The sequence below is a fragment of the Perognathus longimembris genome, chromosome 2, assembly GCF_023159225.1.
Source record: "Perognathus longimembris pacificus isolate PPM17 chromosome 2, ASM2315922v1, whole genome shotgun sequence".
Taxonomy (NCBI): domain Eukaryota; kingdom Metazoa; phylum Chordata; class Mammalia; order Rodentia; family Heteromyidae; genus Perognathus; species Perognathus longimembris.
In genome coordinates, this window is record NC_063162.1 from 84,748,149 (window position 1) to 84,769,643 (window position 21,495).

At 42.6% G+C, this 21,495-nt stretch overlaps 2 protein-coding genes and 1 pseudogene across 4 annotated transcripts in view; 1 reads left to right on the forward strand and 2 right to left on the reverse strand.

The window, feature by feature from the left end:
• Jazf1 (JAZF zinc finger 1) overlaps positions 1–16,521 on the forward strand; it is a 335,812-nt gene extending 319,291 nt beyond the window's left edge. For both annotated transcript variants that reach the window (XM_048339621.1, XM_048339622.1), the window contains exons 4-5: positions 4,698–4,867; positions 14,136–16,521. In XM_048339621.1, coding sequence (XP_048195578.1) covers positions 4,698–4,867; positions 14,136–14,312 — 347 coding nt within the window. In that variant the 3' untranslated portion in view covers positions 14,313–16,521. The remainder of the gene's footprint in view (positions 1–4,697; positions 4,868–14,135) is intronic.
• LOC125347374 lies at positions 1,473–1,588 on the reverse strand (annotated as a pseudogene).
• An 817-nt stretch (positions 16,522–17,338) lies between the features above and the next one.
• Positions 17,339–21,495, reverse strand: part of Tax1bp1 (Tax1 binding protein 1) — a 73,159-nt gene continuing 69,002 nt past the window's right edge. For both annotated transcript variants that reach the window (XM_048339620.1, XM_048339619.1), the window contains exons 17-18: positions 19,473–19,555; positions 17,339–18,412 (exon numbers count right to left, since the gene is read on the reverse strand). In XM_048339620.1, the coding sequence (XP_048195577.1) occupies positions 18,211–18,412; positions 19,473–19,555 (285 nt within the window). In that variant the 3' untranslated portion in view covers positions 17,339–18,210. The remainder of the gene's footprint in view (positions 18,413–19,472; positions 19,556–21,495) is intronic.

The window sequence follows — 21,495 nt, forward strand, 5'->3', positions numbered from 1 at the left end:
GGGATTCAGGAGCCCTGGCCACCCATCTGCTGCCTGCAGTAGGCCCTCTAGCTGCCTGAAGGAGAAACAGCTGCTTCAGGCTATGGACAGGAAAAGAGGAGATATTCCACAGGCTCCTCTGTTTGTGAAAAGGATGCTGTTTTTAAGAGCTATTCTTAGCAAGCCAAGGAACAGTGCTAGAACATCCACTGTTCGTGAGACTTTTTTTTTTATCCTTACCACACTCATATATGCCCATCCTGTGTGAGGCTTTGTTCTAAGTTCTTCTAAAGACAGGAGCTCACTCCTCACATTGACCTTCAGGGGTGGCTTTTATTGATGCATTTCACATGTGAGTCTGAAGCTCAGAGAGAGGTGTCACTGCTTAGCTTATACAATGTGTCACTAGCTACACCAGGGCTCCCATGGGCACTCAAGCCCCGGCCCATGTCCCCAGCCTGCTCTGCAGCTTCACTGGAGATGGAGGAGGGGAGATGCTTAGCTCTGCCTGCAGAGAAGAGTCAATGCAGATGGGGCCCTTCTTCTCATGGAGTCTCTCCTGCATGATTTATTTTTGATAGTGTATATTTATATTTGATTGTATATATTTTTGATAGTATATATTTGATAGTATGTATTAGAACTTATTTTTTTGCCAGTCCTGGGGCTTGGACTCAGGGCCTGAGCACTGTCCCTGTCTTCTTTTTGCTCAAGGCCAGCACTCTACCCCTTGAGCCACAGCGCCACTTCCGGCCTTTTCTGTTTATGTGGTGCCAAGGAATTTGAGCCAGGGCTTCATGCATGCTCAGCTTCCCAGCCACCAAATAGGCTCTTCTAAAAAACATTATTTTAAGGCCTGGCAAGTGGCAGATTCCTATAATCTCAACTACTCAGGAGGTGGAGCTCAGAAGGATTACTGTCTGAGGTCAAGTAGGAAACTGTATCTGCAAAATAAGCAAAAACAAAGGGATGGGGGCAAGGGAATTGTGACTCAAGTACATTGTAAGACAAGCACAAAGCCCTGAGTTCAAACCCCAGGATCACCAAAACAACCCTAAAATCTTTTTTTTTTTTTTTTTTTTTTTTTTTTTTTTTTTTGGCCAGTCCTGGGTCTTGGACTCAGGGCCTGAGCATTGTCCCTGGCTTCTTCTTGCTCAAGGCTAGCACTCTGCCACTTGCCACAGCGCTACTTCTGGCCATTTTTTTCTGTATATGTGGTGCTGGGGAATTGAACCCAGGGCCTCATGTATACGAGGCAAGCACTCTTGCCACTAGGCTATATCCCCAGCCCCACCCTAAAATCTTTTTTAAATTTTTTTTCTTATTTATTGTCAAAGTGATGTACAGAGAGGTTACAGTTTCATACGTTAGGCGATTGGATACATTTCTTGTACTGTTTGTTACCTCCTCCCTTATTCCCCCCTCCCCCTCACCCTTTCCCTCTCCCCCCATGAGTTGTTCAGTTGGTTTACACCAAACAGTTTTGCAAGTAAAGCCTACAGCACCTGGTATTCCTAGGCGGTCTCCCAACCAAGTACTAACCAGGCCCAACCTTGCTTAGCTTCTGAGATCAGATGAGATCGGGTGCATTCAGGGTGGTCCTGCATTCTTTTATTATATTATATATTATATGATCACAAGAATGATTTTCTTACACTGTCTTCTATTTCCTAAGCACTTACTACATGCCAGTCCTCCTGTGCCATATGTCCTCTAGAAATGAGTTCTAATCTTTTTTTTTTTTTTTTTGCCAGTCTGAGGGCTTGAACTCAGGGCCTGAGCACTGTCCCTGGCTTCCTTTTGCTCAAGGCTAGCACTCTGCCACTTGAGCCACAGTGCCACTTCTGCCTTTTTCTGTTTATGTGGTACTGAGGAATCGAACCCAGGGCTTCATACATGCTAGGCAAGCACTCTACTGCTAGGCCACATTCCCAGCCCCATGAGTTCTAATCTTTAAATTAAAAGAGGAACTAAGAAGCAAGTAGCCCATCCCTTGGGTTTATGGATGCCAGCCCATGAACCCCAGTCTGTGACTGGTCTCCTTTGTTCTAGGACAGAATTAAGTAGAAACAGGTCCACCTTGAGCTCCATCCAAGGGAGGCAGTTAGTTTCCTGAGAGCTTTGTGGTGTGCACTGACTGGGGCTGGGGTACATCTTGTTCACCTAGGACAGTGCCTAGGACTGCTGTGAGCACAGAAGCACCCTGCTTTGGACAGTGAGTGAGGAGGTTCCTGCCGGCTCCGATGGAGCCGTGTGTTTCCAGGCAATTCTGTGCTTCTCATCGGCCCTCAGGGTCTGCCGCTTTTTGATCCGGTGAAGTTTTGAAATTTTATCTTCTTCTGGGCTTCATTAAGTGTCCACCAGGCAGAGAGTGCCCTGCCTCCTGTGTGGTTGCAACTGCTGTACTCTGATATTTCAGAGAACAAATCAGCCCAATTAGATAGGCAAATTAGTCATTGTAGCTTTCTCAAGTCCCCAGTGGACACTCCAGTGGAAGAGCTTTGCAAAATAGCCTTGGTGGTTTGCTAGCCAGTGACAGAAAGGTTGCCAGCATGTGGCACTGGTGTAAAAGTGCAGATGTCTTAAATGCTGTCCAGTATAGAAACAGTCTCAAGATTCGCTCATGAGCAGACGCAATTGCTATAGCAGAGTCAGGCCCTGAGTCACCCAATGCAAGCTTTTCCAGGAGATCTGTGCTCTACTAAAACCCGCTTTTCAATCTAAAGCTTCAACTTTGCCAAATTATTTTGGCACCTACCCAACACTCTTCCCAAGAATGTCTAGCAAGCTTCAAAACAGACAATTCTACTTGAGTTGCAAGGGGTGATGAGCCAGCAACAGGGAGGCAGTGAAGAGGGACCCAGAGGTAGAGGAGGCTGAGGGCCGCTGGTGTGAGAAAACCACCTCACCGGGATTCAGTTTCCTTAAGTGTATAAAAAGTGATAGTAGCGGGGCACCAGTGACCCACACCTATGTTCCTGGCTGTTCAGGAGGCTGAGATCTGAGGATCATGCTTGAAAGCCAGTTTGGGCAGGAAAGTTTTATCTGCAATTAATTACCCAAAGAAAATCAGAAATGGAACTGTGGCTCAAGTGGTAGAGAACTAGCCTTGAGCACCCAGGTCCTGCCAAGGTCCAGGATTGGCGTGCGCATACACACACACACACACACACACACACACTCCAACAAAACAAAAACCAAATCCTTACCACCCTAAGGGCTATTGGGGGATTCAGTGAGACAATGCATATCTCTAACCTGCCTGCAATGTAACAGCCTTCCTGCCTTCCTGTATCCTTTCAATCCTATGTCCCTGTTCCAGGCTCAAATGCTCTTCAAACAATCTTATTAGTGCCTATTAAGATGAAACCCAATAAAAGTGCCAATATTTGGTGTTGAAATAATTGATGTAGCGAAGTGAGCCCACAAGGCACCCAGGCAGGCCCCGGGTGCAATTTAACCTTCCACCTGGGGATGAAATTCACAACCGTAATTGCTACCATATAATTCTTATTAATGTTGTGCCATAATTCCTATTTATTCCACAGGGCTTGTAAATGCATTAGGACTTGTCAACATATTATTTTACACTGTTTATGATCTGTAGAATTATGTCCTTCAGGGTTGCATTGTGCAAATGCCCAGAATAAATGGCTTTAGGCCTCATTAAAAAGAGTAAAAAGGCAGCTGCTTGTGGAAGCGGCTCTCCATCACTGCTCTGCCGGTCAGAAGTCAGGAAAGTGATTTGAAATGAAAGGTTGAGCACAGCCCTTCATTTTGAGTTGCAAAAAGGAATCTGCCTCCCAGCCTGAGCTGTCCGCAGTGGCTCTGTCCTGCCGGGAAGTGTCAGGACTGGGGGTGTAGGTGACGCAGGCACAGGCAGCCTGCATGCTGAGGCTGAGCTTGGCCTCTGAGCTCCAAGGGTTTCTGCCCTCTTAGTTTCTTGGGGTAGCTATACTTCCCGGTTTCAAAATGTCCAATATTTATCCCCACTCAAGTGTATAGATCTAAAAAGTACAAATATGGCCCCTAAAGAGCTGTGTACAGGTCTGAGCTGGGACAGCGTAGACCTGCTCACTGTGTGTGTGGAGAGAGGGCGCTGAACCCGCTGGATTTTTGTGTTTGGCCTTACAGCCTGCCCAGTGCCTTTGCAGCCATAGGCTTAAAACATTTGCTGTCTTTGCCTGACTTTTATAACTGTAAGCCTCTGCTTTTAGTATTTTCAAATAAAAATAATTAAAAACAACAACAACAAATCCTTTGCTTTATGCCTGCAATCTTAGCTATGTGATCTGAGGATCATGGTTCAAAGCCAGTCCAGGCAGGAAAGTCCATCAAATTCATATCTCCAATTAGCCAAAAATGCTGGTGGAAGGGGATGGGAGGCACTATTGTGGCTCAAGTAGTAGAGTGCTAGCCTTGGGCACAAAAGCTAAGGGACAGTGTTCAGGCCCTGAGTTCAAGGCGTGGGGGGTGGGGGATAGGGGATAACTTTTGCTTGGCCACTTCCCAGTCTTGAGTCACTGGGAAGCCTTTAACCTGGTCTCAGAGCAGAGCTGTCTGAAGAGGAGCCACAGCCCCCGGGACCAGAACCACAGATGACCATAGCTCTCCTGCCATGGTTGCTCTCGTAGAGTTGGGGCAGCTGGGACAGCTGGGGTGGACCTATGGGGAGGTGACCCCTCTGACAGACCCCATGTTTCTCTCTGCCCTCACAGGCAGCGAATATGATGAGGAGGAGGTGGACTATGAGGAGTCAGACAGCGACGAGTCCTGGACCACAGAGAGTGCCATCAGCTCCGAAGCCATCCTCAGCTCCATGTGCATGAATGGAGGGGAAGAGAAGCCTTTTGCCTGTCCAGTTCCAGGATGTAAAAAGAGATACAAGGTAAAAAAAAAAAAAAAAGCCATTTGCTTGGCGCAACCCCTGGAAAAAGGCAATTCTCTTGTAAGACAGACACCCTTCCTTACTTCTAAAGAGAGCTCATGGGCTAGGGAGAGATTCTCCTCTTCTGGATTCTGGATACTCCAAGGTTCATCATCCTCTTCTGGATTCTGCATTCCTGGGCACTAGGCCAGTACCTACCCCACACACCTGGGACAGCTTTCTGGTGCATTTTGACTGGGGTTCTTCTGTTGAAGAACCATGTCTATGATAGTCTCTAAATTCATGTCACTTTAGGGTCCTGTGAGAAGAGCAGAATGTGGGGGCTAGATGTGTAGCTCAGTGGCAGAGCATAACTATGCTTAGCATGCACAAGGTCAATTCCCAGAACCACACACACACACACACAACTCACACTCAAATGTGTCGCCTATTTATTTGCCAAGCACCTTCCCCAGTGGACAGCTGAGCAGGTGGCTCACAGGCCACTTTGAAGTTATAAGAGCCCTAGAGACAGCTCGCAGAGCCCTTTTGGACTCCATGGGTAGGCACTGACCTTCCAGCATGCACCAAAGCCGATCAGGAGAAAAAAGTGCCAAGACATTGGCTTGCACTCTGTCCCCCAGGTCCATCTCCACAGGCTGAGCTGTGCATCCTGGCAGCTGGGCAGGCCAAGTTCCTATTAAGAAAACTTAAGAAATACCCACAAGATTTGAAGTAGGGGTCCAGAGGGCATTTTAAGAGACAGAACTGCAACCTTCCCCCAAGGTGTTAGCAGCTCTTTCACATCCAGCCATCCAATAGAAATATAAACATCACAAACATACCTGGGACAACTGATGGCATGCAGGCTCAGCAAATAGGCTACTTTTTAAAGGCTTCGGTGTGGAATAACATGTGCACTTTTTTTCTTTTTGGAGCTGGCCCTGGGGCTTGAACTCAGAGTCTGGGTACTACCTGAGTTCTTTTGCCTAAGTCTAGAGCTTATGTCTTCAGCCACAGCTTTTACTTCCTACTTTTTGGAGGTTCCATGGAGATAAGAGTCTCATAGACTTTTCCTGCCTGAGGCTGGCTTTGAACCTTGATTCTTAGAACTTAGCCTCCTTATTAGCTAGAATTCCAGTGTGAGCCACTTGTGCCTGAATTACCATGGACATTTGTTACATTGCTCCTTTCCTGGTCACTATAAAATTGTTTTCAGCTTTTTTTTTTTTTTTAAATCCCTGCTACTGACAGAAAGACAGTCGGCATAGTCATGTTACAAAGGTTAGTGATCCAGGGCCACTCGTGCTGTGCAGCATTAGAGTTTTATTATACTCAGGACTCTTTGTTTAAAACAAAATGCAAACCTCTGGACAGAGCTGTGAGAGCCCCGTCTGGGATTCCTGAAGCTTTGAGTTCAGGTCACTACACATCTCAGAACCCGTGTTCCCAGCTTGTGTTAGAAGTCTCTGAGGTGGCAGAGAAGGTGACAAGGACACCTCAGAGTGTAAAACACAAGCACACTCCTGAGGCCAGCTCTGCCCTGTGAGTATCCATTCCTTCCTTTGTTCTGTCTCACTTTGAAGAAACTAGACAGAAAGGGTGTGGCTGCACTGCCTGCTGGGATGGATGCCTGTTCTCTCCCAGAAGCCTTCCCTCAGGCGTCCTGCCTCCTTGGGAGGGACAGAACACTGTTTAAGCAAGGTCTTGCACATCAGCCATGTTACATAAAGGAGCAAAGTGGGGCTGGCTATTTAAGAGGCTAAGATCTGAGGATTGATGTTCAAAGCCAGCCTAGGCAGAAACTCTGTGAGACTCTTATCTCCAATTAACCACCAAAAAGAGCTGTAAATGGAGCTGTGGCTCAAGTAGTAGAGTTCTAACCTTGAACAAAAAAGGTCAGGGACAATGCCCAGGACCTGAGTTTGAGCTCCAAAAAAGGCACAAAATAATGGCATGCTTGTATTGAGGCTGACACACACATACCTCCCTTATACACAAAGTAAAAAAATATATATATATTTTTAAGCTGATATCTTCACCCTAATCCCAAGGGCAAGACATTGTCCTCCACTTCAGCTTCATTTTCTTTCTTTTTTTTTTTTTTCCATCTCATTTCCCCCAGTGGTTTCTCTTTCCTTATCATTATTCTTTTTGCTTTCATTTTCTGGAGTTTCTACCAATTTCCTCCTTCAGTTTGTCTGTGCCTAAGATGATGGTGGTTGAATGTGGTTTCCCTTGAAGGCCAAGAGAAAATTTAGTGAACATCAGGATACAGAAGCTGTTGGCTTTGGATTCCACTGACTGACAGATGACACAGGCAGCCATTCGTGCTCCTGCTTCCTGGGAGAGAAGCACAGGTTTCCATTTCTGGGTCAGAATGCCAATGATGATACACAGGGCAGACAGATACCTAATCACTGCACTTACCCAACACTGAGGACAAGCACCACAATTTCTGCAGCTTCCATTTCACTATTTGGAAATCACTGAATATATGGCAGTGCTATTCTCTAATATAGGTATAGTTTCTCTCTCTGTGTGTGTGTGTGTGTGTGTGTGTGTGTGTGTGTGTGTGTGTGTGTGTGTATGTGTGTTGGTCCCAGGGCAGGGCTTTCTTTGGCTGTCCCACTTGAGACACACTTCTAGCCTGCCTTTGGTTGGTTATTTTGGAGATGGCTAGCTTTGAAACTTCATCCTCCAGATCTTAGCCTCCTTATAGTAGCTTGGATTATAGGCGTGAGCCATGGTGCCAAGCTTCTAATATAAATATTGATTTATCTTACTTATTGTACGCTTGCTGGCTTCAGTGTCGGTGAGGGGATGGTGATGGCTGCCATATTATGAAAAGAAGCAGAATCCAGAAGTGCGTCCATGTATTTGCCCCCAGGATAAGTCAGCCTTTTATTTAGAAGGAATATTCCTCGTTGTCAAGGAATATCCCATCCAGTAGTTTCTTGGGCACTGAATCAGGACTGGTTCTTCTCACCATTTTGCTGCGTGTTGCACAGCTGAGAGAAGATGACTTATCTAACTTCCTAGATTTCAATTTGAGTAAGGACCTAGCAGTGAGCCCAAAGTCTGCATTTTCCTCCAGCTCCTTGCCTCTGGAAGGGAAGAAAAGTACCTTTCCTCAACTCCTATCCCCTAACTTCTTGGTTGTAGAGGGGTAGTAGACCCCTGTAACAAAAGACATATTAACAAGGGAAAAAGAAACCGGAGCTTGTTACAACCGATGTTTCATACCTGCACAGGGAACATCCCGGGATTCCAACTACAGCATCTTCAACTAAGAACAGTGAATTTTTAGAGAAGGGACAGGACAAAGGAAAAGGATTGAAAGTCTCTGGGATCATAACTGTGGCAAGGCAGATAAATGGTTGACAAAGGTAGTTGGAAGAGCTGATTAATACAAATTCTTCTCTCCAGGCCAGAGTGGAGCTAACTCCACAGTAGCTGACCTTTGTCCTTCCTGGAGCAGAGGGAAGGCTGAGTATCTTTTGTCCTATGAATTTTGTCTTTGGGGATGAATGGCAGGATAGCAGCTTCCCACCCAGCAGTGCACATGGCAGCGCTATGCTTGAGGCATGTCCTGCTCCTCCGGACCTCCCTCCCTTCATCAGCACCTCTTACTGAGTTCCACTCCATACTCAAGGCACAGCCCAATGCAGCCTCCTCTGGGAGTTCAGGATGCTTGTCTACAGCATCTGACCTTGACCTTGATATTACCCACACTATAGCTGCTGCTGGCTAGCCATCTTCCAGACCGTCCCAGCACCCAGCACAGCCCCAGCTGTGTGGATACCCTGAGGACTAGGACTAAAGAGGGCAATGGGGGCTCCCTGCTGACCACTGGGGCTCCCAAGTGGCAGCAGATTGCAACTTTAACCCAGTGCTCTGTGGTACTCCAGACCCCAGGGTGGGTGCTCACGCACCCCTCACACTTCTGCCTGCAGGCCGAGACCATACAACTCACATCCCACATCAAAGAGAAGAAAAAGGAGACATAAAAGCCAGTCCAAGTGCTTTGAGGGTTTGGATAATTTTTATGTTCTAGTGGTGAGGACTGTTTCATAGCTTTAAGAAATGTGAAACGGAATGACACCCCTCCCCCCACCAAAAAAGGGACTTCTTTGTAAGTGTCCTGCATCCACAAGAGACCTTTGCTACCTAAATCTGGTCAAGCAACTCTAGCTTGGATCAGAGCCACCAAGGGCAACTTCCATGCTGCCCCCGCTCCCAGATGAGGCAGATCTCCTAGGGACTCCATGAGAAGGCCTAACCCACCCAAAACTTTGGGATACAGACTTGACAGTAAGCGGTGGGAGCTTCAATTGTATACCCTAATCCTCCTTTTAAAAGTTTACCCTGGCCCAGGAGTGTGGCTCGGTAGTAGGGCACTTGCCTAATATGCACAAGGCCCTGGGTTCAATACCCAGCACCAGGAAAAATTATCCTAAGCAAATCAGTAAGACTGATGCACAAGGAGCCATCAACTAAAGTGAACACAAACTCAAAACTCAAGAATAGTGCTAAAATCCTATTCTCAAAATAATGCTGGGCCGGGGCTGGGGATATGGCCTAGTGGCAAAAGAGCTTGCCTCGTATACATGAGGCTCTGGGTTCAATTCCCCAGCACCACATATACAGAAAACGGCCAGAAGTGGCGCTGTGGTTCAAGTGGCAGAGTGCTAGCCTTGAGCAAAAGGAAGCCAGGGACAGTGCTCAGGCTCTGAGTCCATGGCCCAGGACTGGCCAAAAAATAAAAAATATAAAAAAATATATAATAATAATAAATAATAAAAAATAATGCTGGGCACTGTTGACTCATGGCTGTAATCCTACTCAGGGGATTGAGATCTGAGGGTTTTTTTTGGTTTGTTTTTTGCTAGTCCTGGGGTTTGAACTCAGGGCCTGGGCACTGTCCCTGAGCTTCTTTTCTCAAGGCTAGTGCTCTACCACATGAGCCACAGCACCACTTCCTGCTCTGTTTATGTGGTACTAAGGAATTGAACCCAGAACTTCATGCATGCTAAGCAAGCACTCTACCACTAAGCCACATTCCCAGTCCCTGAGGATCAAGTTTTGAAGCCAGCCTGGCAGACACTTTTGAGACTCTTATCTCCAATTAGCCAGCAAAGGGCCAGAAGAAGGAGTGTAGTTCAAGCAATAGAGTACTAGCCTTGAGCAAAAAAGCTAAACAAGAAGGTAAGACCCCAAGTTCAAGCCCCAGTGCTGGCACACACAGAAAATGATGAAGGAATGCTCACACAGGAATACTAAGTGGAAAAATGTTTTCTGTGTATCCACATGCACAGAAAACACTGAACTACCTCCACTCTGTATGATCAATGCGCATGCCCCACTTTCTTGTGTCTCCGCCGTTTCTACATCCATGCAGAACACATTAACAAAGGGTGGCTACAGTGATTACTCTTTTCACAAAGATCTTCTCCTGTCCTGCACCCGGTGTTGCCGTGTGCACCCTGGGGGAGCCTTCTTGAGGCTGGGGGAGTGTCACCATGTTGCAGCAAGTGTTTTTTACCTTTTACCTGCCCTCCCCAGCTGCTGTTTTAGCACCTTCCTCACCAAATCTCCACACAGCTTCAGCACTTCATTGTCTCCTTGTAGCACCTCAAGTCCTCAGGAAATCGGGTTTTTCTTGTTGCATACTGTACATACCCAAGCCTGCATACTGAACAAAGATCAAATGCAGTGAAGGAAAATCAAGGGTCCTGGCTTAGCATCTGGATCTCAGGTTTTATGATCTGATTACAGTAGGATTTTTACAATAATTTCCAAGTCGCTTGTTGTCCACTCACTGAATTCCATGGTAGAGGCTTATGGCTCCTGATGATGGAACCGCCCTCTGAATCCTCCTCCTTTTACCTCCTGCCTTACTTTCACATGCTAGACCAATATCACAACACCAGTGCAAGGAAGACTCTTCTCCTTGTGCTTCTTCACAGCTGGGAAGCCATTTCAAAGGCCCCCAGGTGGTCCTCAGAGTTGAGTATCTAGGAGTGTAGGAAGCTGAAGGAATGTCTACAGGCTTGACTATCTTTGGTTCCCACAGCAGTCCATCACTTAACAGATGTGTGATTTTCAGTGAATCACTCATCTCTGGGTATCAATTTCCTTATCAGTTGACATCAATTATTAAGCACAAGTTAAGCCTTGTTAGTGACTTTCCTTGCCTTTTTTTTTTTTTTCCAGTGCTGGAGCTTGAACCCAGTGCCTGAGCACTGTCCTTGAGCTCTCTTTGCTTAAGGCCAGCACTCTACCACCTGAGCCACAGCGCCACTTGCAGCTTTTTCTGTATATGTGGCACCAAGGAATCAAACCCAGGGCTTCGTGCATGCTAGGCAAGCACGCTACCACTGGGCCAAACTCCTTGCCCACTTTCCTTGCTTTTCAGTTTCATTTCATTTGCTTTTTCCAAAGACCAGAGGATTTGAGGGATGGAGCATGGTAGTTTAAGCTTGTAATTCCATCTACTTGAGAGGCAGAAATATAATGAAAGTTCCAAGCCAGTCCAGGCTGTTAACCTAAGACTATATCTCAAAAGAAAAATCTAAAGCCAGTAGCCAGTGGCTCATACCTGTAGTCCTAAGTGCTTAGGAGGCTAATATTGGGAGGATATCAGTTCAAGGCCAGCCAGGTGGAAAAGCTTGAGGGATCTCTCTCTCAACTGAAAGCTGGGCCATTTTATCCTAGATATGACAAGCAGATTTTGAGAGCTGAATTTTTTAATTGTTTGCCTTTATTTGCTATTGATATTTTTGAAGGTCTTATTTTTGAAGGTCATTTTGACTGATGTAATTACAAACTTTTTAGAGCTCCTCTTATATTCATATTATCTGTATATGAATGGATAGATGGAGATCTTTCCACCTATCAAGTCTGATTTGATCTTGTATGAACCTTCATGCTAAAGGAGCCCCAGTGACACTCTGACACATTAAGTCATAGTAACAGATGGGAGTGATGGACTGTAGGTTCTTTGGCCAATTCATTTCCAAATGAGCAACTGGCTTTCTAATTCTTCCAGTCCTAAAGCTGACGTGAGGCATTGTTGTTCTCTCCTAGGCCCCTCAGTCAGACACAGAACAGCATTTACATTCAAACCAGGAAAAGGCCAGAGTCTGCTTGGCTCTGCTTGCTTCCAGCTGTCCCCTTCCCTGGGACCTAATTGCATGTAAAAGCTCAGGCCTGGATGGAGTTCTACGAGCCTATACTGTTGCAGTCACTCTTCTTGGTAAAGTGCTTATTTGGTCTTCTCTGTTTAACAGGTTGTGGCAGTGGTAGTAGGCACAGGGGTATCTGGATTTACCATGATTCATCTTGCAACAAGGTCCCTATGAAAACAAGGACTTGAAGTGTTGCACAACCTTCATCCACAGAAAAGGACCAAACTAGGTGCTAGGTGAAGATTCAGTGAGCAAGCCAGATGTACATTTCTACTTTGAGCCAGGGGATGACCTCCTACCACATTGAAGTTGGGGAGTCTTTTGATCTAATGCTCATGAAACTCGCTCTCTCTTCCTGCCTTTTCTCCCCACCGCCCCCCAATCCTTCATACAGCTTGCAACAATTATCTTCGCAGTTCTGAGCTGATTGGCCAAGCTTAGGTAGTGCATCTACCAGTCTACCACCGTAGGGGGGACTGTCTGGTCTCGCCCCGGCCTCCTCTGCTCTCCCAACATGCCTTGTAGCAAAATCTGAGGCGAGTCCTTTAAAGCAAGATGCATGCAGGGGGAAGAGGGATGAGGGTGCAGCTGGCCCAGAGCCAGGCTCTCCAGGCAGAGGCTGTTTGCTTCAGCTCACTGAACAACTTGGAGACTGAGCACAGCCGTCTGGCAAGCCTAGATCCAACAAAGTCCACCAGGGAGGGCTCTTTACCATAGATTTGTACTACCAGTCTCCAAGAGGAAAATGTAACAGGGAAAACCACCAAATGCATGTTCTGACGAACAATTCTCAACTTCTTCCCAAATAGCAACGCATGCATTGGGAGATAATGTCCTCACAAATTCTGTCACAGTGCTTATGGAGAAACAGCTAATGCCAGTCACTATGCTAGGCATCAAACAGCAGCAGTAAAGATGTCCATTTTCTGGAAATCCATTAAGAGCAGCTCTGAAGTAGGAAGACTTAGGACTAGGCACAACAGGACTGGATTTAGTAGCAGTTTAGGCAACAGTTCACCTTTCTTGTCCTCTGTGCTTAGTCTTATTAAACTCTTGCTTCCTTATTTCTCATCTGACAATTGATGACTTGGAGATTAAGACTTATGCTCAAATATCACCTCTGTCAATTTTTTTCAGACTAGCAATTAAAGTCCTGAGCCTGTTTCCTCATAATATGATTAGTAATGTTGACTGTTTAATTCATTAAATCTATGAAGAATAAATCTAGGAAGATACCAGTGAACTAGCAAAACCAATTAATAAAAAAAATCTAGAGAAAGACTAAGTATGAAGTACTCAGGATGAAGTAGGAAGTTATGAGTTCAAGCCCAGCCTGGCAGGCACGACCCTACCTCAAAACACCCACAGAAAATCCAGAACCAGAAAATATGTAACATCTAGATTCTTAGTGCAACGACGCTAAGATATCTAATCAGTATTTTGTTGACCAAACTGCTATTTTATAAATAACTTGTAGCTGGGGAATATGCCCTAGTGGTAAAGTGCTCACCTCATATACGATGAAGCCCTGGGTTCGATTCCTCAGCACCACATATATGCTATATATTTGGAATGTCATATATTGCTAACTTAAGGCCTGGTTTCTCTATAGGTTATTTTATCTGGAATGACACTGGAGCCAGGCAGTTTTTCCTGTGTGGCAGGGAAGTAGGAGTTTTTCCTGTGTGGCAGGGAAGTAGGAGTGTTAGCAAACTGACTGTTGGCTATTTCCAGACCCAGAACTTTCAAGTCTTCAACTGAGATTTGGCATTCTTGGTTGGTCCTTTAGAAAGGTTATTTTGTTGGTCATCCTGAATATGTTTTATAGATTCATACTGAAGCCAAGTGCTAGGGTAAAGGAACTGTGACTTTCAGAGTAATGGGGACATCATTTGAAATGTCTTTGTACTGCCTGTTCACCACCCCATGTATAAGCCCACAAGTGACACACTAAACTGTCTGTGAGAGGTGCCACTGGCAGGAGAGTCCCATGCAAAGCCTGTCTCTAAGACAGATGTGTAGGTGCAGTCTGGATTCCGGTGGCCTTTGCTCAAGCGGCTATTTATGACTCTATCTAATAGGTAATGTCTTCTCCACAGAATGTGAATGGCATAAAGTACCATGCCAAGAATGGTCATCGAACACAGATTCGAGTCCGCAAACCATTCAAGTGCCGGTGTGGGAAGAGTTACAAGACAGCTCAGGGCCTGCGGCACCACACAATCAACTTTCATCCCCCGGTGTCGGCTGAGATTATCAGGAAGATGCAGCAATAACATGCTGGTCATAACTGTGCCAAGAAACCCTCACCAGCAGTTGCTGATTTTGAAAACAGCCACCTTTTTTCAGGGGAAGCATTCAGCAACCCTTAAAAGAATTAAATGCATGCTTTAAATTTTCTGTAATTTTGGAATGATGTCTTTGTAGAGTTAATGATTTTGTACATTTGCACATGTAATCGTCATACCCATTTTCATTACTTTGATATAAGGTGCTAAACAAAAAAAAAAAAAGCTCTAGGTTCTTCAGCACATTTCCCCCAAAACAAAATAAAACTGAGGGCATGTTGCATTTTGTTTAGTTGTATTGCAGTGATATCAACGGGGGTGGGGGGTGGCACTGAGATGTTTTCAAGATTGTAATGTGATTGAAGTTTTTTCAACACATCGACTCACTTATGTTCAAAACCAAAATAATACCTTCATTATCAAACTGGTTATCATGCCTTACATAATGGAGTTAGTATTTGTGAGTAGAAAGACTTTAGGTAATGGAAATATAAATAAGAATGTTTAACATAATATGCTAAAAATATTTTCATATTTAAATAACATGTTAAAGGTGTGCTCTTTGTGTTCTATTATCTTGCAAATCCTTTTGCCCTTTAAAAAGCTGAAAATCTTGCCATCTGACTTACCAATCATTTCAGTGTTACAAATGGTGTTTTTTTTGGTTTTTGGTTTGGTTTTTTTGAGTAAAAAAATATCCTATTCAGTCCACTCATTAAACCCACAATTTACTCAGTGCCTGCTGGGTGCAAGGGATTCAATTTGTAACTATTATTATTTGTGGACCAAGATACCCGTTTAGTAAAACACATCCTTGGAATCTGTCAAAAAAACACTTTGAAATACTTAAGTGCAAATTTTGTGTGTGTGAAATTTAGTTATAGTTTCATCCTCAGGTGAGGTTTTCAAGCACTTTGTAGTTCTCTATTGCCAACGACATTTGTGTTGCCAATTCCCGCAACCACACTGCCCAAACATACCTGTGGGTTGCAAATCCAAATTAAAATTCTAAACACATTTCAAAGAGGAACATTTTTGTGAAGACCCATATTGCCTCTTCTTCATGCTCAGTGAGTTTTGAGACTTCTTTTAAAGGCACTTTGCCCATCGCAGTGTAGATGTCTACATTATCACTGGAAATGTCTGTTTAGCTTTATAAAACATTTTGCTGAAAATATGAAAATGAGCCTTACTGACAAATAAGTGCTTCTTGCAGCAGGTGGTCAAAGAAAAGAGACTAGACCATTAAGTGCAACCTACATCTAGACCATTCCTGAAGTACCATCTCCAACAGTACCATCATGCCTTGAGTGTTCTTTTCTCCCAAGTGCTATTCCTTAAACACGAGTTTACCAGTTGCCTAATTATGCAATAAAAATTGCTTTGAGACAGCTAACTGCCCACAGTACAAAATGGTGAATGGTCAACTCGAATTCCCTATAAAGTAACTTTCTTCCCATGTTCCCAATTTGATAAAAGGTCTTACACGTGGCTGCGAAGGAGTCCTGCCTCAATTTTTTCAGTCATTTTGAAAAAAAAAAGTGACAATTCTGTTAGATGGGTAAACTATATAAAGCCCTCATAAGGGATTTTAAGGTATGTATAAAGATGCTGCCCACTAAAGCTTTCCTCAGATCTCTGGAGTGGTCTTGGTCCTGAATATACAGTGTTCTATATGTTTAAAGGGTGATCCAGACATGAGAATCAACTAGTTGGGCATAAGAAAGCCCAGTTGGCTATTTCATATCTACCTACAATTGACCAAAAACAAAAACAAAAAAAGATTTTAGGCTAGCAATTATTATTTAGCTTTGCTCCTTCTAGTGCAAGAAAGGCAGGCTGGATCAGTAGTTCAACAGCTAGACAGTCATAAAATAGTCATTGTGCATGTTAAATTTCTTTCAATGATAAATTCCAATTTCTATTTACTTATTCATTGTGACAGTATTACTAAACAGGTATGGATGGGAATATTTTGTTATACCGTGTATAGTGAATGTATTGTACTGTGTCTGTGAAAACTGTGCTTTAAATTATATTTTCATATGTTTTGTTGGGAACAGAGCACATTAAGTTTGAAAGCAACAGAGGTTTTAGAAGTGAAGGCAACTTAATCAAAATTCCTGTCAAGAAAAGCTGCTTAAATAAATGTAAATGAAATCACATTTAAAATAAACTGCCTCTGGCCCAAAATGAACATGACTCTTGTATTTCATTAATGCTCATTTAAAAAAAATCCAGTACCAAGTTTACCATAGAAACTAATACATCCATTCAGCATCTTGTTCTACCTTGGGATCCATGTTATTTTGCAGAATTCAGATGATGCATATAGATTTTATTTCCTTAATGTTTTGCTAACATTAGAACATGTAATTTTCTAACATTAATAAATTACCTATTACAAGCTTAGACCCAAACATTATTTAAAAATAAATTTAGAAAGTACTTTTATAGTTTGGGGTAATCCATAATCAACTGCATAATTCCTGCATAACTGCATAAATCCATAATTAACTGTTCACAGGGAGGGCTGAACAATTTTTCCTGAGTATATCCTACCTGTCGAACAACTTACCAGGAAGTAGAAAAAGGGAGTCCTTAATGCTACTGCCTTCCAGTATTGCCACAACCTATCCAACAGCTGGCACTTGAATAGCTAACACTGGTATGCCCTATGCTCAAAAACCTCTTCCAAGAATTTCAGTAACGCAAAAATTGTACTCCAAATACAAGTGACAGGATATGCTCACTGTTCACGTTACACCCCAGAATGCAAGCACATTGAAATATCAGGTTAACATCTTAAAAAACTAGTTTGCTCAGAATAAGCCTTAACTTTTTGATAACTACCACAGAAGTATATCAAAAGTACATTAAATTTTTGGTATTCATATTATAAAAGAGCAAGGAATATCATCTACAAGTTTAAGGTCTAAACCAAAAGAAGATCCCCAACACTGTTAATAAAAAAATCTATTGAGAAAAATGTGACAACAATGAAATTACAGGCCTCTAAGTATGCATCCTCTTTAATGTTAATACTACACAGCAGAGACATAGCTCAAGAAATACATTATGTGATTTGGGCTTATGCATTACATTTTTAATTGCCAAGAACGTTATTTCAAATTTATATTCTCAGCATGAAAATGATATTCTGTGACTTTAGACCACAAATACAACATACAAGTTCATTCAATAGGAAACAAACTATACTGACCTATTTGTTCCATTTCTCATTGTAAATACAAATTCAATATGGTTTAAAAATAATTCATCCTAAAATTTTTATCATAAAATTATCAAAATAAGCCTATTACTTCCTAATGCCAATGTTTCATATACAAAAAAGAATATTTGCATGCATGTGATCTCATTCTTCATGTAATTCACCTCTAAATAAGACTAAAAACCCATCATTTTGTGGGCAAAATTACAGACCTTTATTTAGGAATTTGCAGAACTGTTATGATCAATGCTTTTTTATTACATAATATTCAATAGTCATGCTCAATCAACAAGGTCAACAGTAAATATTCTGCTAAGTAATGTAATACACCATTATGAATATATTTTTAGTGCAGTAACATTAAAATAATTCCTGTATCCTTTTCCATACAATTTTGCAAACTAGGAAATAAATAAAGATATAAACACACAAGAACTTCTTTTCTTACAGCAGGTTAAGATTAAGAGGTTAAAGTTGTATTTATTGAGAAATTATAGGCTGACCCTAACCCTAATAACATCAAACTAAAAGTAGTTTGTAGACAGTAGAGTGTGTAATAGAGAATACAAGAAAAACCTGTGGTCTCCTTAGTGGTCTATTTAAGATGATTTGTTTTTAAGCTACTAAAGTGTACTGACTCATAATAAAAAGTAACTAATCAAAGTTTAGAACATTCTGATCAAAATGGGTCTGAACATGCCTTTCAAACCCCTGCTGGTCGTAGTCAGGAGGGAACTGCTCACTGCACATGGGGCACACCTTCCAGTGACTTTCAACATGCTCTTCAAATTTGCTCTGATCGTAGTTGGGAGGGAACATTAATTCACAGAGGGGACACTTCTTGTGAACATCAAAGCTTAAACAGAGGAAAATGAAACAATTACATATTTTTAATAAATTTGTAACAGCAGTAATGGTCAGTATACCATAAAATTACATTTAAATCTAATTAGCTGATACTTATACCAAACAACCTGTCCTGAATGAAAGGCTTAAGTTACTTCAGAAAATTCTTTTTGTTTCTAAATGCTTGGTACAGTTGGGTATGGCTGCCTTTTCATAAAGCATTTTAGTTCTACAATGAGATTTACAAAGAAATCCTTGATGGAAATCACAAAATCTAGTATTAAATAAAATGAGGCTTATTACTAAAATATTCTTCCTTTTCTTGTGTGTGCTAGTCCTTGGGCTTGGACTCAAGGCCTGGACTCTGTCCCTGAGCCTTTATGCTCAAGGCTAGTTAGTACTCTACCACTTGAGCCATAGCTCCAGTTTTTTGGTGGTTAATTGGAGTTAGGAGTCTCATGAATGTTCCTGCGTAGGCTGACTTTGAACCATGCAAAACTCAAATCTCAGCCTCCTGAGTAGCTCAGCTACCATGATAGGTATGAGCCACCAGCACCCAACCAGTTCTTCCATTTTTAACGAATGGGAAATCCTTTTCTTTTGGGGGGAGCCCATCCTGGTAGTTAAACTCTTGAGCATAGTCCCTGAACTTTTTTGCTCAAGGCTAGAACTCTACTACTTGGGCCATGGCTCACTTCTGGCTTTTTTCTTGGTAGTTAATTGGAGGTAAGAGTCTCACAGACTTTCCTGCTCAGGCTGGCTTCAAACCCATGAATAGCTAGGATTACAGGTGTAAGCTACTAGGCTCCTGGTTTTAAATTGCAAAGATGGATACAACTCATAACTTTCCAACAGTTCAGTTTAGTATCTAGGAAATTTTATGGCATTTCTGAAAATCAGTCCTCTAGGTAACAAGTTATGACACAAATTACTAGGTCCTGTGCCTAGAGTTTCTGGGTCACTATACCATACCGTGGGCACTTAAGACCTTTAACAAGATCCAGGTACCTCATTTTGAGAAAAAAATTACAAAAACCATGCAGCTCTACAAAGGGGAAAAAAAAATTTACCTGGAGTCAAAGCAAAAGCCTGTCCCATGCCCGTGTAAATGCTGAGCTGGCGGGGTGGGAGCACTAGGAACATTTTCATCTTCCTAGACCAAGAAAAAAAGTGAAAATTTTTGAGTGAAAACAAATATAAATTAACATTAATTCGATAAAGCACAGAGACTGTTATAAAGGAAGTAAAATTAGCCAAATAAGTTTTACTTCCACTGTATAATAAGACTTTCACATAAACATGTTTCAAAGTAAATTTTTAAGGCATTTTGCTATAAACACAACAGGATGAATGTATACACTGAACATACTAGGTAGCTGTGTCTGAGATTTCAACAGACCATTTAAAATGATAATACATTTTAGAACTTACAAATTGTTTATTTCTAGAATTTCTCACTTAACATTTTCAGGTCATAGTTGATTGTGCGTAACTAAAGCCACAGAAAGAAAAAAGCACTGATGGGAGACTGATGGGGGGAAGTTTTAAGCTACAATAAAAAGCTGTAGTCACTGAAATGGAGACATACTGCACCTGTACATGTGAATCAAGTGAAAGCAGGAGACCTACTTGAGCCATTTTACTACTTTTTTTATTGTTCTGTAGATGGGGTAGATGGAGTGGCCACTTTCATAAGCATATCATCACTGCATTAAGCTATTAACTTTCAAAACATTTCCAAATAAATTCAATGCACATTATATAGAAATCATAAATACAGGAATAAAATGTGTATTTACACAGGTATATACACTGGGAAATCCAACTGGTAAACACATGTTAAAGCAAAGCAATGCAATGCAACAAACCAAAAGCAAAATTCTAGTTTTGAGATTATCAAGTGAGACATCTAAAAACCTGATTTTAAATCACAAGGAATACTCTTAATTTGTAATTCTGTAACTGCATTCCAGTGCTAATTTACTAGACATTTGTACATGCTGTATCAATGGCCAGAACATGAAAGCAGTGCCTTTTTTCTTCCCCTTAGCAGCTATGAGCTACCCATGTGTCATGACCTAACAGCCTGTGAGCAGGTGCAGGCATGGCTGAGCATTATTTATGTTGCTGGGCAATCATGCTTACCCTAGAGCTATTAATGAGCTAGTCACGTGTGTCACAGGAGGAGGTACCAAAAAAGTGGTATGAAAATGCACTTTATTTTATTTTTATTTTTTTTGGCCAGTCCTGGGCCTTGGACTCAGGGCCTGAGCACTGTCCCTGGCTTCTTCCGGCTCAAGGCTAGCACTCTGCCACTTGAACCACAGCGCCGCTTCTGGCCGTTTTCTGTATATGTGGTGCTGGGGAATCGAACCCAGGGCCCCGTGTATCCGAGGCAGGCACTCTTGCCACTAGGCTATATCCCCAGCCCTGAAAATGCACTTTAAATTAACAAACAAGGGCTGGGGATATGGCCTAGTGGCAAGAGAGCTTGCCTCGTATACATGAGGCCCTGGGTTCAATTCCCCAGCACCACATATACAGAAAACGGCCAGAAGTGGTGCTGTGGCTCAAGTGGCAGAATGCTAGCCTTGAGCAAAAGGAAGCCAGGGACAGTGCTCAGGCCCTGAGTTCAAGGCCCAGGATTGGCCCAAAAAAAATAAATAAATAAATAAATTAACAAACAAAATGTTTTATGGTGGGTACTTGGCTATCATGCTGACCATCTTTCCTTCTTCAAAGTTAAAAGAAAGAAGCTTTTTTCCTGTATTTATCACATAAGAAAGTGCTTTTGTACACATAATTGCCATAGGATGTAACTGGGTAAAAAGAAAATAGGAGATGGAGAAAGCAGGATAAAACAAACAAAAAAAGTTACATCTTCAAATAAGTACAATCCAGGAAGCTTTTAAGTCTGTTCTGTACAAAGAAGGGAGATGATACAGCAGTTGAATCAGCAATGTTCATTCTATATGTCAGTAAATGTTGATTCTGGACCAGGTTACTCGAGCGCCCAGATTCAGGATTCCAAGGATAAAATACTAAAACTGCTTATTTTAAACAGAATAGTGATAATGAACAAAAATTTCAGAT